The following is a 14,136-nucleotide window of genomic DNA, read 5'->3' on the forward strand; positions in this document are numbered from 1 at the left end:
GCGAACAGAGGACGGAAGAAAGGGGGAGAAACGAGGTCAATCGTGGATTTCTACCTTTAATTCACACGGAAACGAGTTTTTCTAGAATTCCGAGAACAGTGTTTTATAATCACGATTCAGAAATGGCCCAGGAGACCAACCAGAGCCCCGTGCCCATGCTCTGCACCACCGGCTGTGGCTTCTATGGCAACCCTAGGACCAATGGCATGTGCTCAGTTTGTTATAAGGAGCACCTAACGAGACAGAACAATGGAGGCCCTCTAAACTCTATGGGTTCTAGCAGCGTAACCAGTAGTCCTACCTCAGAGGCCTCGGCGATCCAGATCATCGAGGCTAGCCTAAACAATTCTGCCAGCGAAGCCGAGTCGCCGAGCGGTGCCGCTGCAGCACTTCCTGTTACGCAGCAGATGATAGAGATGAGCATTTCCTGTGAAGTGGAAGCAGCGTCGCCTAAAGTAGAAGTTCCTGAACCTGTTGTAACTCAACCCACAGCGTCGGTTTCCTCAGCTAACACAGCAGATAGTGAGGAGGCTAAAGCTCCAGAAGCCCCCAAACCTAAGAAAAACCGCTGCTTTATGTGCCGTAAGAAAGTTGGCCTTACAGGATTCGACTGCCGCTGTGGAAACCTATTCTGTGGAATTCATCGATACTCCGACAAGCACAACTGCCCCTACGATTACAAAGCCGAGGCCGCGGCCAAGATCCGCAAAGAGAACCCTGTAGTCGTCGCAGACAAGATCCAGAGAATATAGACGGATACACTAGATCATCTTCATCTTGCTTTCTCTCGTCTTCGAGCCGTGACCCTGAGATCAGGCTGAGATCATACAATAAAAAAGGACTCGCGCTTCTCCCTCTCTCTCTCTCTCTCTAGCTCTCGCTCTCTCTCTCTCTAGCTCTCTCTCTCCCTCTCTCTTGCTCTCCCTCTCTCTCTCTCTCTCTAGCTCTCGCTCTCTCTCTCTCTAGCTCTCTCTCTCTCTCTCTAGCTCTCTCTCTCTCTCTCTCTAGCTCTCGCTCTCTCTTTCTCTCTAGCTCTCGCTCTCTCTCTCTCTTTAGCTCTCGCTCTCTCTCTCTCTAGCTCTCGCTCTCTCTCTAGCTCTCTCTCTCTCTAGCTCTCTCTCTCTCTCTCTCTCTCTCTAGCTCTCGCTCTCTCTTTCTCTCTAGCTCTCGCTCTCTCTCTCTAGCTCTCGCTCTCTCTTTCTCTCTAGCTCTCGCTCTCTCTCTCTCTAGCTCTCTCTCTCTCTCTCTCTCTCTCTCTAGCTCTCGCTCTCTCTTTCTCTCTAGCTCTCGCTCTCTCTCTCTAGCTCTTTCTCTCTCTTTCTCTCTAGCTCTCGCTCTCTCTCTCTCTAGCTCTCTCTCTCTAGCTCTCTCTCTCTCTCTCTCTCTAGCTCTCACTCTCTCTCTCTCTCTCTCTCTAGCTCTCGCTCTCTCTCTAGCTTTTTTGCTCTCAGACATTCTCACATTCACACATTCTTTGAGTGTGTGGTTTATTGTAGTAAAGTTTATACTGATTTAGTTTATATAGTGATATATGGCTAATGAGAAATGGCATATAATATTCACATCACAAAATTACATTATGGGATAGTTTGGCCTTAAATTACAAAAATTTAAAAATTCTAAAAATTAAGGCCTTTAAATGAAAAAATAAAAAAATAAAAAAATAAAATGAAAAACGTTTACTTACTAAACATTTGTATTAAGAGTTTAAATAAACTACAGTTGAACTTCCAAGGGATATTCTAAAATGATTATCCCACTGATTTGTTCTTACAGTACAATATCAGTGTTGTAGGGGCAGTGTAGAATTGATACTCTATGTTAAATTACTATATGGGAAATGTATTAAATGTCTACATGTGGTGTGTTAATAACATTGTCTGTTTGGTTTTTGTGCACTTTGTGTGTGTTTAGGGTCTCAGCTGTATTCAGCCCAGGCAAAGACCCTCAGCATTTAGACCCTGGTCCCCAAACATCTCCACCAGCGATAAGGACACCAAACCTGCCAGTCTGCTTCGGGACAGGTAATAAAAATAGCGCAACTTCCTGTTTTTAATTCTTTCGACTTTTTATATTTATAAAACTTCAGAATTCATACTTTAGATTTCTCTGCCTGTTGTACTAGGTTGTGATTATGATACAAGGTGTGTGTGTGTGTGTGTCTGTGTGTGTGTGTGCGGTTGGACTGAAACCTGTCTGACTAATTCTTCTTACCATCCCACCCTCCCACAAACCAACTCACGCCCTCACACCCATACCACACCCCCCACACCACACCCTGCTGTCTGATACCAAGAAACGTTTAAACCCAGATTATAACATAGCACATTATGCTTAAACCCCCTATCATTACTATTATAAAGTTCTAAAGTTCTGATTCACTTTGATTGGTTCTAATTAAGTCTAATTTGTTCTAATTGGTGTTGATTGATTCTGACTTAGTCTGATGTGTTCTAATTGACTCAGAATGGAAATGGTAGGGTCAGAGTGGCTCTGATATGTTGTAATTGGCTCTAACTGGTTTTGATATGTTCATTTTGAATCAGATTTTCTTTTTATGGTGGTCGAATTTGTTCTTATTCACCCTGTTTGTTTCTGATTGGCTATGGATCGTTTTGATTGGCTCTGCTTGGTTTCTTATTGGTTCTAATTGGCCTAATTGGTTAAAATTAGTTCTAATTCACTTTATTTTGCTCTAATTGGTTCTAGTTGATGCGGACACAGTGCAGAATAGATATTGTTCTACATTTTTTAGGCATCAGATTGGTGTTCAGTGATCATGTGACCATTAGTTAATATTGTAATTGCTGGCTAATGTACACTGTAATGGCTAATATACTCTCTCTCTTTCTCTCTCTCTCTCTCTCTCTCGCTCTATCTCTCTCTCTCTCTCTCTCTCTCTCTTTCTCTCTGCAGTTTCTATAATTATAAAAGTCTGGAGAGCGCCGTGGCTCCGAATGTGGCTCTGCTGCCGGTCCAGAAGGTTCCACAGATTCCACAGGTTCCTCCCACCGTCCCGGTCGTCTCTCCCCCGGCCGAGTCTGATCTCCATCCAGACGGAATCGTAAAGTCCAGGAAGCGCCGGCTGACGGGAGATGGTAACTGCTGTCCATCTGCATCTGCCTGCCGGCCCCCAGCCCCACCCCCTCCGGCGGAGGAGCGGGAGTCGGACGTGGACGTGGAGGTTCGAGACGAGTGTGAGTCTAATTATCGTATGTTTGTCTGATTTTTAGAAGTTTTAACCCTCTGTCCTAATTCTACTGTAGTGTGTAGAGTGTAACACCACCTTCCCTTAGGGCAACTGGGGTCATTCCCGCAGCTGGGCAGAAGCTTTTTACACATATATACGCAATATATGAGCAAACTCGTAAACTGTATTTTTTTTATTATTTCTTCTGAAATTAAGAGTATTGAAAAGAGATAATCCTGGCGCCGAGTGGTCCAGCGGTCTAAAGCGCTGTCACTATAAGCAGGAGGTCGCAGGTTCGAACCCCAGCTCGTGCAGCTTTGCCATCAAGCTGCCGGCGCTCAGAGGGAGCAAAATTGGCCCTGCTCCCTCCAGGTGGGTAGATGGCGCTCTCTCCCTACATCACTCCTAGGGTGATGTCTGCAGCACAGGGCATCTGTGAGCTGATGTTCCGGAGCCGAGCTGCTGCGCTTTCCTCCGAGCTTTAGCGCTGTGATGCTGCTCGGTAATGCTGCATCAGCAGCAGCTCGAAAAGAAGCGATGGCCTTGCTTCACATGTATCGGAGGAAGCATGTGTTAGTCTTCACCCTCCTAGTGTGTTGGAGCATTACTAGTGATAGGGGGAGTCCTAATGTGTGGGTTGGATAATTGGCCATGTAAATTGGGGAGAAAATGGGAAAAAATTAGAAATAAAATTATATAAAAAAGGAAAGAGATTATCCTGCTTTTCTTGTAGTAACTGTCTCTACAACTTGTTACATTATTTATTTTGTTACATTTGATACATTTGTTGTGAATCTTAGTAAGTTACTGTTGGACAATAGTTTACAGAATGTTTTGTTTATGCATCATTTTGATATAATATCATTTTGTTATATTAAAAATATATTGAACTTTAACACACATATATATTTTTGCAGTAGTATTTTTATTAGTATTTAAAAAATAGTGTTTCATATGTCCGAGAGTATAATTGTTCCAGAAATACCCTGAAATCTTGTGAAATTATTTTAGAATTGTATTGGCCACACCCAGTGTGTGCACAGTATACAGTATATTTATATATATATATATATATATATATATATATATATATATATATATATATATATATATATATATAAGAGCAGTGTGTGTGCGATGTGAGAGTGAATGTTACTCGAATGCTTGATTCTCGGAGGCCTTGACTGAGACTCACTGCTGAACTGAATGCAGCTGTGTTTAACTGCTTCTCTCAGAGAGAGGAATTTAAGCGCAGTTCTGTTAAACATGGCCTTGACATTTTAAGCGGTGAAAGCGGAGAGGCTTTAGATAAACAGCGTTTCTACTGATAAATATTTCAGCTTTAAAACAGCAACATTCCTCCTTCACATGCTTTTATAAGTCATTTTTAATAATACTAATAATAATACAATTAAAGAGTGAAGATCCTGCAGAGGTTGTGTGTGTAACTGTTATTCAAATGCGTTTGGCTAATAGAAATGTGCCCACCAACTTCCAGCCAATAGATGATTGGTCTGAAAGCTCCTCTATGCAAAGACCTTGCTGAACATTATGACATTATTAATAAAAAAAGTAGCAGAAAGTGCTTCAGAGTAAAATATAATAAATCAAATTGAATATATATATGATTAACTGACTGTTTGATCTTTCTCTCTCTCTTTTTCCCCTTAGTCACGTCTTCACTGTCGTCGCTCTCGTCTCCCTCGTTCACCTCCTCCTCCAGCTCCGCTAAAGACCTGAGCTCCCCCAGCACCGGAGCCCCGCCCCCACCCGCCTCCACAGCGGCCGCCGCTTCAGCACCGCCCATCACCGGAGCGGTGCCGGGTCCCGCGGTGCCGGTGGCAGACGGTCCGGTGGCTCTGGACTCGGAGCTGGACACGCTGAGGCAGGCACTGGAGAACGGACTGGACTCTAAAGAGGCGAAGGAGAAGTTTCTGCACGAGATCGTAAAGATGAGGGTGAAGCAGGAGGAGAAGCTCGCCTCGGCTCTACAGGCCAAACGCAGCCTGCAGCAGGTACGCATACACCTACACACATACATACACTTTACATATACTTTACTTATACATATACATATACTGTACATCTACATACACTGTACATACAGTCATGTAAAAGATCCAGAGTTCACTTCTGTACATTTTAACAGACACGAATGATTTTATTTTTACATTTATATATCAGACACTAAAGGTATCATATAGTTAACCCTTGTGTGGTGTTCATATTTTTGTTACTCGTTTACTTTGTTACTTGTATTTAATTCAGCAAAATTAAGCAATTTTACATTAAAATGCTTTACACATGCTTGCTTCACCTAAATTGCAAGCAATATAAACAGCTTACATGGTTAATATTTGCCCTTTACCTTCCTTATGTTACATTTCTTTCAAAAAGTGCTACTCTTTTTTTTATTAGTTTTTTAATAAAATGTAAAAGAAAATGAATTAAACTCAAGATATGAGTAGAAAATTTGTTTAGTTTCAAATTTACAAATGAAGCAATGTTTATTAGCCCTTGGCCAAACATACTGTATGTAATATAAATGTGTAGGGGGGGGGGGTGGTGTACAGTGTGTGTTTATTGAAAATGTGTTTTGATATATGTTTTCACAAAAAATGAGCCAATGCCAATGAGTTTGAGTTCGAAAAAATATTTTTTTTAGTATCATTTGATGAAAAATGAAAACGGGTCCCACAGACCCGAACACCACACAATGGTTAAAACACTATAAAAAAAACTATAAAAATCCAAAATGAGTCAAACAACAACATCAATAAACATTTCTTGACGGAAACACAGAGAGTAGTTAGTGAAAGTAATGAAGGAGGACAATATGATAAGATAATCAGATGAGTGTGGGTCAGTATGGCTGTGGATTAGAGCTCAGTTACTCTCACTAAAGGAATATATGCGGTTTAATGGCTGTCGTGACACAAAACTATGGTTTGGGGATGTGCAAAATTGAATGGGATTAAATGGAAAGATTGAGGGATAAAAAATAAAATGACAGGTAAACGAATTAGAAAGACAGTGAATTTGTTCTCAGGGGTCTGCCTATTTTTGATGGGAAACATTATTATTATTTGTATTAAATGTCAGTGGGAGGAGCCGGTGTTATAACTGCTTTGTTTTTTGTGTGTAGGAGCTGGAGTTCCTGCGTGTGGCGAAGAAGGAGAAGCTGCGGGAGGCGACGGAGGCGAAGCGGAGTCTGCGTAAGGAGATCGAGCGGCTGCGGGCGGAGGGCGAGCGGCGGATGCGGGAGGCGAATGAGGCGCGGGCGAGGCTGAAGCGGGAGCTGGAACAAACTCGCCAACTCAGAGTGTGTGACAAGGGCTGCGAGGCGGGGCGACTACGTGCTAAATACTCCGCACAGGTAAACACGCACACACGCTCATACATAATAAAAAAAAGAAAACTCACAGTAAAAAACACAGCATTGTACTTATAAATATGATAAAAATAAAAGTTGACTTTCAGTCAGAACAGGGGGTAATAAAACAAAGGAGTAGTACAGCATTGCTGTCGAATAGGAATTAACCACTGTCTGACACCAATCTTTACATCTAAACTAGTCAATCATTAACAATCAATCCTGTGGAGGCTTTGCCTGCTAGTTTGTGGAGATCCTTTCTAATGCCAGATGTGGGCTGGAGGGGTGGGCTGGAGTATCAAGCCCCCCAGTATTGAGTTGTGGAGCTGTGGAAGATCCCAACATCCTAAACTCAGTAAATGCTAGACAATTTCTGGACAGTAAAGATGTGCTAAATCCAGTTCTAATACAGCCATATATAGTCCTGCATATACTTCCCCTTAATGTCCCTGAATAACCAGCTTATGAACATGTGTTTGTGTGTGTGTATATGTGTGTATTTGTTTGTGTGTGTATATGTGTGTGTATGTGTGTTTGTGTGTGTAAATGTGTGTGTATGTGTGTTTGTGTGTGTATATGTGTGTTTGTGTGTCTGTCTGTAACTGCTGGGTGTTGGTCTCAGACATGAGATAAGCTCAAAATCAAACAGGAAGAGACAAGTCTGCTTCCTCTCGGCCTCCGGAAGTCTTGTTTAGACTGAAGCAGAGCGAGGCTTAGATTGCTGTGGGTGTTTGTGTGTGTCTGTATGTGTGTGTGTGTGTGTTTTTGTGTATATGGTATTTATGTGTGTGCCGAATAGGTGTGGATCAACCACATTTACAGAAAGTAAAGAAACTGTCAACAGTCCTCACAACTGCAGTAATACACATTCTGTGTGTGTGTGTGTGTGTGTGTGTGTGTGTGTGTTTTCAGATCGAGGACCTCCAGATGAAGCTCCAGCACGCGGAGGCGGACCGCGAGCAACTCCGGTCCGACCTGCAGCAGGAGCGGGAGGCGCGGGAGCACCTGGAGCGGGTGGTGAAGGAGCTGCAGGAACAACTGTGGCCCAAAAACAAGGAGAGCTCGCATTCACACACTTCAGCGTCCACGACGACTCCCACAACGTCCAGCAAGGACTGCAGCAACTGACACACTCCGTCTGCACGCCAGCACTGCCCGGAACAACAGCTGATCACGGAACAACATCCGATTATGGAACACGAACATTGAAAATGTCTCTTTGGAGTGAGTTCTGTTATAACGACAAAAATAAAAAACATAGCACTGAGTTCCGCCTCCTCCTGTTTAGAAAAGAAAGAACCTACAGCACAAACCTGTTCCTGCACCTGAAGACCAGGGACCTGGAACCTTCTGAGGACCTTTATAATTAACAGAAATTTAAAAATGGCTTCTTTAAATTAAAAAAAAGAGAAAAAGAAAACGAAAAACGTGGAGTTCTGTTCTGGAGGAGCGTTGGAGCGTGCTGTCCAGTGGGCGCTGGTCAGTTCTGCAGTGTGTGGTTCTGAATTTGGGCTTTTTTTACGCTCTTTTGGTCCTCAGTTTTGTTTCTTCACGTTTGTAATAAGCTATTTAAGACTTTCAGACAGACAGACAGACGTTCTTCAGTGTGCCGTCAGACAAGCCTCAAACGTTCCCTTTTATAACCTGGAACAGGAACAGCAGCGAATGGATCTGTTCCCTCGTCTCGCTTCAGACTTCATAAATAAAGTTTAAAAAAAAGCCACTCGAGGAGCTTTACACATGCACACACACACACACCCACACAAACACACACACACACAGCAGCTATATTCCAAAGCCTAATCTGCAGCCAAGGTGGACTGTGGACTTTTTCTGTGGTACGTCATAGAAAGCTGTTCCAAACAAAAGGAACCTTCGTACACAGAAGAAAAAATACAGCCAATATTCATGCACTAAAATAAGCAAATAAGTAAAATTAGAACAATGACTTTTTCTTTAAAAAGCATGAAAAAAACACATTTCAACTTTTTAATACATGCAATATTTTTAAAAAGTGGCAACATTAATTAAAACAAAATTAATTTCTGCCAAAATTCTTCCCACAATCATCAATAGTCTTTAAAGGACAGTCCTACTAAGGCCCCACCCCCTAACCTCAGCTGCAGCCTAGGCTTTGGAACGCAGCTACTTTCACTGTCAGGTGGTGTTCGGTTCAAAACCCAATAAGTGTATCTTAAAAAGATGTGCTTAGCGACGAGGTGTGTGTGTGTGTGTGTGTGTGTGTGTGTTTGTGTTTGCAGTTTCGCTTCACTGTGCTTTTCTATGGCGGGGGCGGTTCACAGAACCGAGTGGGTTCTTTTTTAGGGCTGGTGAAGTTTTCAAAACTCAAAAAAAAAAATGATTTCTAAGTAAATTATGTGTAAATATGAATGTTTTTATTTCTTTTTCTTCTTCTGTTTTTTTACTTTACCACAAAACAGATCAAAGCAGCTTACATTTGGTGTAAATGAATTATATTGATTATTATTACAGTGTTATAAGAGTGTTATAACTGAGTCCTAGACCATTTTATTGGTTGTAAATCATTTTATCTTTCTCACATTTTTTTTTTTACATTTAATTGGTAGAATCGAGCAGAATTTAAGCTAAATTAAACACTTTAAGTGGGTAAATGACTTACAACTGGTAATAATGTCTAAAAATATATATACTTTAAGTCCAAATGTATGTGGACACACTAATGAATGCTACATTGCTGATATTGGACAGTAAAGTCAGTTACCCTAACGAAAGCAGGATTGTATTTACACTAATACAATCAATAAGAAGGTGTCCCGGTACTTTTATATATCCAGTTATAGAACTCTTAAAACCGTCTCTAAATAATCACTGTAAGTCATTTATTCTAAATCTGAGATGATTGGTCATTTTGTGGTGTGAATCGTCGCACTTTTTTTGTAACAGAAAATGGCTCCGCCTCCTTTTTATGGCTCCGCCTCATGTTGGCTATTTCCGATTTTGATATCCACCTGCGCAGAACCGGCATTAGCATTTCGTTCGTTAATATGCAGCTCCAGTAAATGCAGTGTAATCACGTTTACGCCTCAATATTGTAAATACATGTACGCTGATAGAGGTTCCGTACTCTCGCTTGCTGAATTGCGTGCGTCTCTGTGGGCGGGGCTAGTCGTCCCATCGCGTCCGTTTCCTTACCGCTGTCGCCGTCATTCCATCTCAGATCAACATTCAACACTCGTTCTTAACATTCTTTACTGCATCTTTTTAAAAGAGGTTCTAGAGTTCTTAAATAAAAGTGCATCTGGTTAAATCTGGTTCTTTGAATACACTGCATACTCTGAAAAAAAAGTGCTGAAAGGGTTCTATATAGTACTGAAAAAAGTGGAGCCCCTTTAGTGCTGCAACTAGCTATATTTGTAAAGGTTCTATAAAGGACCTATAAATCTATAAAGAGTTTTATAATACCAAATAACGTAAAGAAATTAGAATTTTGGTTCTATATAGTACTCTATAGTATATAATAAAGATTGTATTACATCAGTACCTGATTTTATACATCAGTTGAAAAAGGATAAAGAGTTATTAGTGCTGAAATTTCTTTCTGTTGTTGGAGAATCAAGTCTGTTGGCGTTTTCAGGACTACAAGTTCAGTACTCTAAAAAGAGCTTTTTCAGGACTGTATAGAGCCCTGTTACAGGACTCTATAAAAAAACAATTCAGTACTGTCTAGAGCCCAGTTTTTCACAGTACTATACAGTATTATATGTGTACCTTTTCAGTACAAAATAGAACCCATTTTCAGTACTGTATAGAGCAACATTTCAGTACTTTCAGTACTTTACTTACCATCTCCGGTACTACCTAAAACCTTTTTTCAGTACTATGAATAACTCATTTTCAGTGCTGTATCAAACACTTCACAAGAACTTTACACAGAAAACATCTTCCAGTACTGCATTTATATCATCAGAGTTTCAGTACTGTACTGAGCCTCTTTAAGCACTAGAAAGAAACACTTTTCCAAATGTCAATACACAGAAACTTTATCCAGTATGGTTAGGTCCATTTTAAGCACTGTAAAGAACCAATACAGAACCTTTTGTTACTACACAGAACCATTTTTCAGTACTGAAAAGAGCCCGGTTTCAGCACTACACAGAAGCCGTTTTAGTACTCTCCAGATCCTGACACTTTCCGTACTTTATACTAGATATCTTTTTCAGTACTGTGTAGAACGCTTTTTGCATGATATGTTTGTATCAGAAGATTTTCACTTGCTTTAATGGTTTTAATGATTAAACACAGTTTAAGGTTTACCAAACACACACACACACACACACACACACACAGCACTCTTAGGCTCAGAATCAGTGAACTCAGTGCACACAGTAATGCTGGTCAGCCGTAAGTGCCTGGTGGAAGTGGGCGCTTGCTTTCCAGAACCCGAACCCAAGCCAGTAGATGCGCGAGTGCAGGAGTGCAGGAGTGCTGGAGTGCGCGAGAGCGCGCTTTTTAAGCTGACTTCGCCCTGAGTCCGGTTGCACTCTCGCTTTCGCTAGATTTGACTCGACCGTCTTCGCTTGAGCTGTTTTGGAGAATTTTGTCAGTATTGCTTTAATGTATTCTTCTTTTTCTTATAAATAGACAAATAAATACGATATTAGTAATAACTCCGCCCACCGCCGCTCAGAACCAGGTCTGGATCTGGAGCTGGAGAGCTTTGTAGTCGTCTGTAGTCAGATCTTCTTACTCAGATATAAAATGCAATGCAAATATTTTTTTGCCTATTTGTTTTTTTTTTAGGAAAAAAGTTAAAAAGTATAATTATTTAAACAATTAAAAAATTTGGAACAGACATTGTGTGCTGAAAGGTTTGTGGACACCCTTCTCTGGAAGGATGGCGCTCCATTCAGTGCTAACTAATTAATGCGCTTAATGCAATCAAATCCTCACAGCAATCTGGCGTGTCCCAATACTTTTGGCCGGAATGTTTATTAGAAAGGTTAGGGTTGGCTTTCAGAGACGATAAATGCCTAGTTTTCAGATCTTTAAACAATAATAATAATTATTAATAAAAATAAAAATAATAATAAAAATCCCAGTGTTTATAGCGGAATGAAAGCGAGCGATAATTTTTACTTTGGGTTGTTTTGTAGTTGTTTTTTCACTCTGGTTGATATACGTGTGTGTACGTTTACTTTGTTGTTTTTTTTTATATATATACATATATATATATAAAATGAAAAGGGAGAGTTTTCGCCCGCAGTTTTTTTGGTGCTCCCGAGCGATGCTGAACATTTAGAGAAATCGTTTATTCCTAAAAGAGCCATTCTTTTACTAATCCGAGAGAATTTAACAGCAATAACAGAGCGTAGTTAATCAGAAGTGTAATAAAGAGTTAAACACAAACGAACATCATCACCAGTGTAAATACGTCTGTTTTTATTTTACAGTATTGTATTATAATTGTATATTGCGTTTTTTTTTTCTTTTTTTTCTTTTTTTCATTTCTTTATCAGACGAAATATCCGCTAGATATCTTGTTTTACGTCGACCTATCAGAGCAACTTCTTCTACCTTTCGTTGCTGTTTACTGTTTTGTTTTGCTGTTTTTGTTTATTTTCCAGTTGAACCTGTATTATTATTATTATTATTATTATTATTATAAATGCCGTTTTATTATTTTAGTCACACTCGTCAGTGTTGTGTTACAGAATTATCCGAGTTATTTTGGATCCGGTTGAATCCGGACGTGTTTTTATCCCCGTGTTTCACGTTCCGGTTCAGTTTCTTCATTTTTAGCCCTTCACTGCTGCTATAACGATATATTTACGATAACTTTACGACTTTACAGCACACCTATTTTTATGTAAGAGGTAAAAGTATGCTTTCCTGTTTATTATAATTAGCGCCGCAGATACAGAATGACAAAAAAGCATCCTGCCCTATTTATCCTGCACCTCTCTCTCTCTCTTTCTCTTTCTCTCTTTCTCTCTCTCTCTCTATCCCTCTCTTTCTCTCTCTCTCTCTCTCTCTCTCTCTCGCTCTGCGTATAGACTGTAAGATAAAGGACTTTATGAGATTGCGTTTGAAAATAGCTCTGCTTATTATATACCGCAGTGACCGAATGTACAGTGTATAGATGCATAATCAGATCAAATAAAGTTGTTTGTCCAAATATTCTGGGTCAGGTGCTTTCCTTTATGTTCTTTAATGTATTATTTGATGTTTTTACTTTTAAAATATGTATTTTACTATTTTATTTTGTATGTTTTTGGCTTTAATGAATTTGAAAAGTTAAAAACTCATGAAAAAACTCTGAGTGAGATCTACTGAACATCCCGGGTGCATCACTGGACAGTGTGTGAATCTGTGTATGTGACCTAATTTACTAAACACTGGTTTGTGTTTGGTTATTATACATTTTTTTATACATTTTAGCATCTAAAGTACTGCTCCAGCTAGGGGTGGGTGATGTGATCCTAAAATAATTTATCATTAATTCAGGGTATTTTATAATTTAAGGAATTTAACTACTGCAACAGAATGAATGTTAGTCATTATATACTTATAATATAACAAATATATTTCAAATATTCAGTACAAACAAAGAAATTTGTAAAAAAAAAAAATGTGTCTATTCTGTAAACACCAGTAAATTAACCACAAGTCTGATTTTTATAATAATGTATAATAATGAAATAACAAGATGAATAATGTAACTTTAAAATAGTGTAATGCAAAAAAACATAGTCTTAAACCTTCACATTAAATAACAGACTGCTTTCAACACAGAGAACTACTATAATCAGATTATTTAATTATTATCGTTTCAACCAATTAAACCATTCAGATACTTTAATAAAATTGTTAAATATTACATATAATCAGTTCTGAGCCCAGCACCAGAACATAGTGATAGAGAACAAGTTATTAAAGTGTTGTTATTAAATAAATGTTACATCAGGACTTTTTAAATAAGTTTAAATATTTAAATATAAGGAAGAAGTTGATGACACTCTGAAACTCAGATGAACACAGAAACATTAGCTAACGTCCTGCTAATCCTCCTCCAATCCCAAACACACTGGACCGGAATAATCGCCTTATTCTCAGCCTGGCTTTCCTACGCAAACCATCTGACCAGTCAGCATGGCTTTCCTCCACAAATAGCCCAGTTAAACCAGTACAAAACTGCTTTAAAGGGTTTTTACCCAGTTTAAAAGAGACAGAATTCAACAAAACTTTAAATAAAATAACGATCAGTTTGGTGGTTGGTGTGTGGTGCAGTGGATAACACCACCGCCTGTAAGTGAGCTACCATGTGGAAGACTGGGGTTAAATTCCATGTCTGGGTGACTATACTGTGAGACACCATTAAGAGTCCTTGGGCAAGACTCCAAACACTGCATTGACAAATGTCTGTAATATAAATAACCTTCTATTTAGAAATACATTTAATGCAATTGAAAATCAAAATATCTCTACAAGTTAATAAAGAAAAATACATGGCAGATTGTTTTATGTAAGAACGATTTTGTATGTATGGTGATAAGGAGATTTTTTTGGTTCCACAAGATATGACTTTATATTA

The 14,136-nt window shown here is 39.5% G+C and overlaps 2 protein-coding genes across 3 annotated transcripts in view; both read left to right on the forward strand.

Annotated features, from left to right (window-relative positions):
• The window catches only part of LOC125806048 (AN1-type zinc finger protein 5-like), an 884-nt gene extending 35 nt beyond the window's left edge, over positions 1-849 (forward strand). The window contains exon 1 of the mRNA XM_049485536.1: positions 1-849. This exon is cut by the window's left edge and continues 35 nt beyond it. Coding sequence (XP_049341493.1) covers positions 123-752 — 630 coding nt within the window. The 5' untranslated portion in view covers positions 1-122 and the 3' untranslated portion in view covers positions 753-849.
• Positions 1-12,722, forward strand: part of skia (v-ski avian sarcoma viral oncogene homolog a) — a 64,990-nt gene extending 52,268 nt beyond the window's left edge. For both annotated transcript variants that reach the window (XM_007236943.4, XM_049485535.1), the window contains exons 3-7: positions 1,915-2,024; positions 2,917-3,197; positions 4,862-5,205; positions 6,336-6,566; positions 7,476-12,722. In XM_007236943.4, the coding sequence (XP_007237005.3) occupies positions 1,915-2,024; positions 2,917-3,197; positions 4,862-5,205; positions 6,336-6,566; positions 7,476-7,691 (1,182 nt within the window). In that variant the 3' untranslated portion in view covers positions 7,692-12,722. The remainder of the gene's footprint in view (positions 1-1,914; positions 2,025-2,916; positions 3,198-4,861; positions 5,206-6,335; positions 6,567-7,475) is intronic.
• The last annotated feature ends 1,414 nt before the right edge of the window (positions 12,723-14,136 follow it).

This window comes from Astyanax mexicanus, chromosome 12, assembly GCF_023375975.1.
Source record: "Astyanax mexicanus isolate ESR-SI-001 chromosome 12, AstMex3_surface, whole genome shotgun sequence".
NCBI classification, from domain to species: domain Eukaryota; kingdom Metazoa; phylum Chordata; class Actinopteri; order Characiformes; family Acestrorhamphidae; genus Astyanax; species Astyanax mexicanus.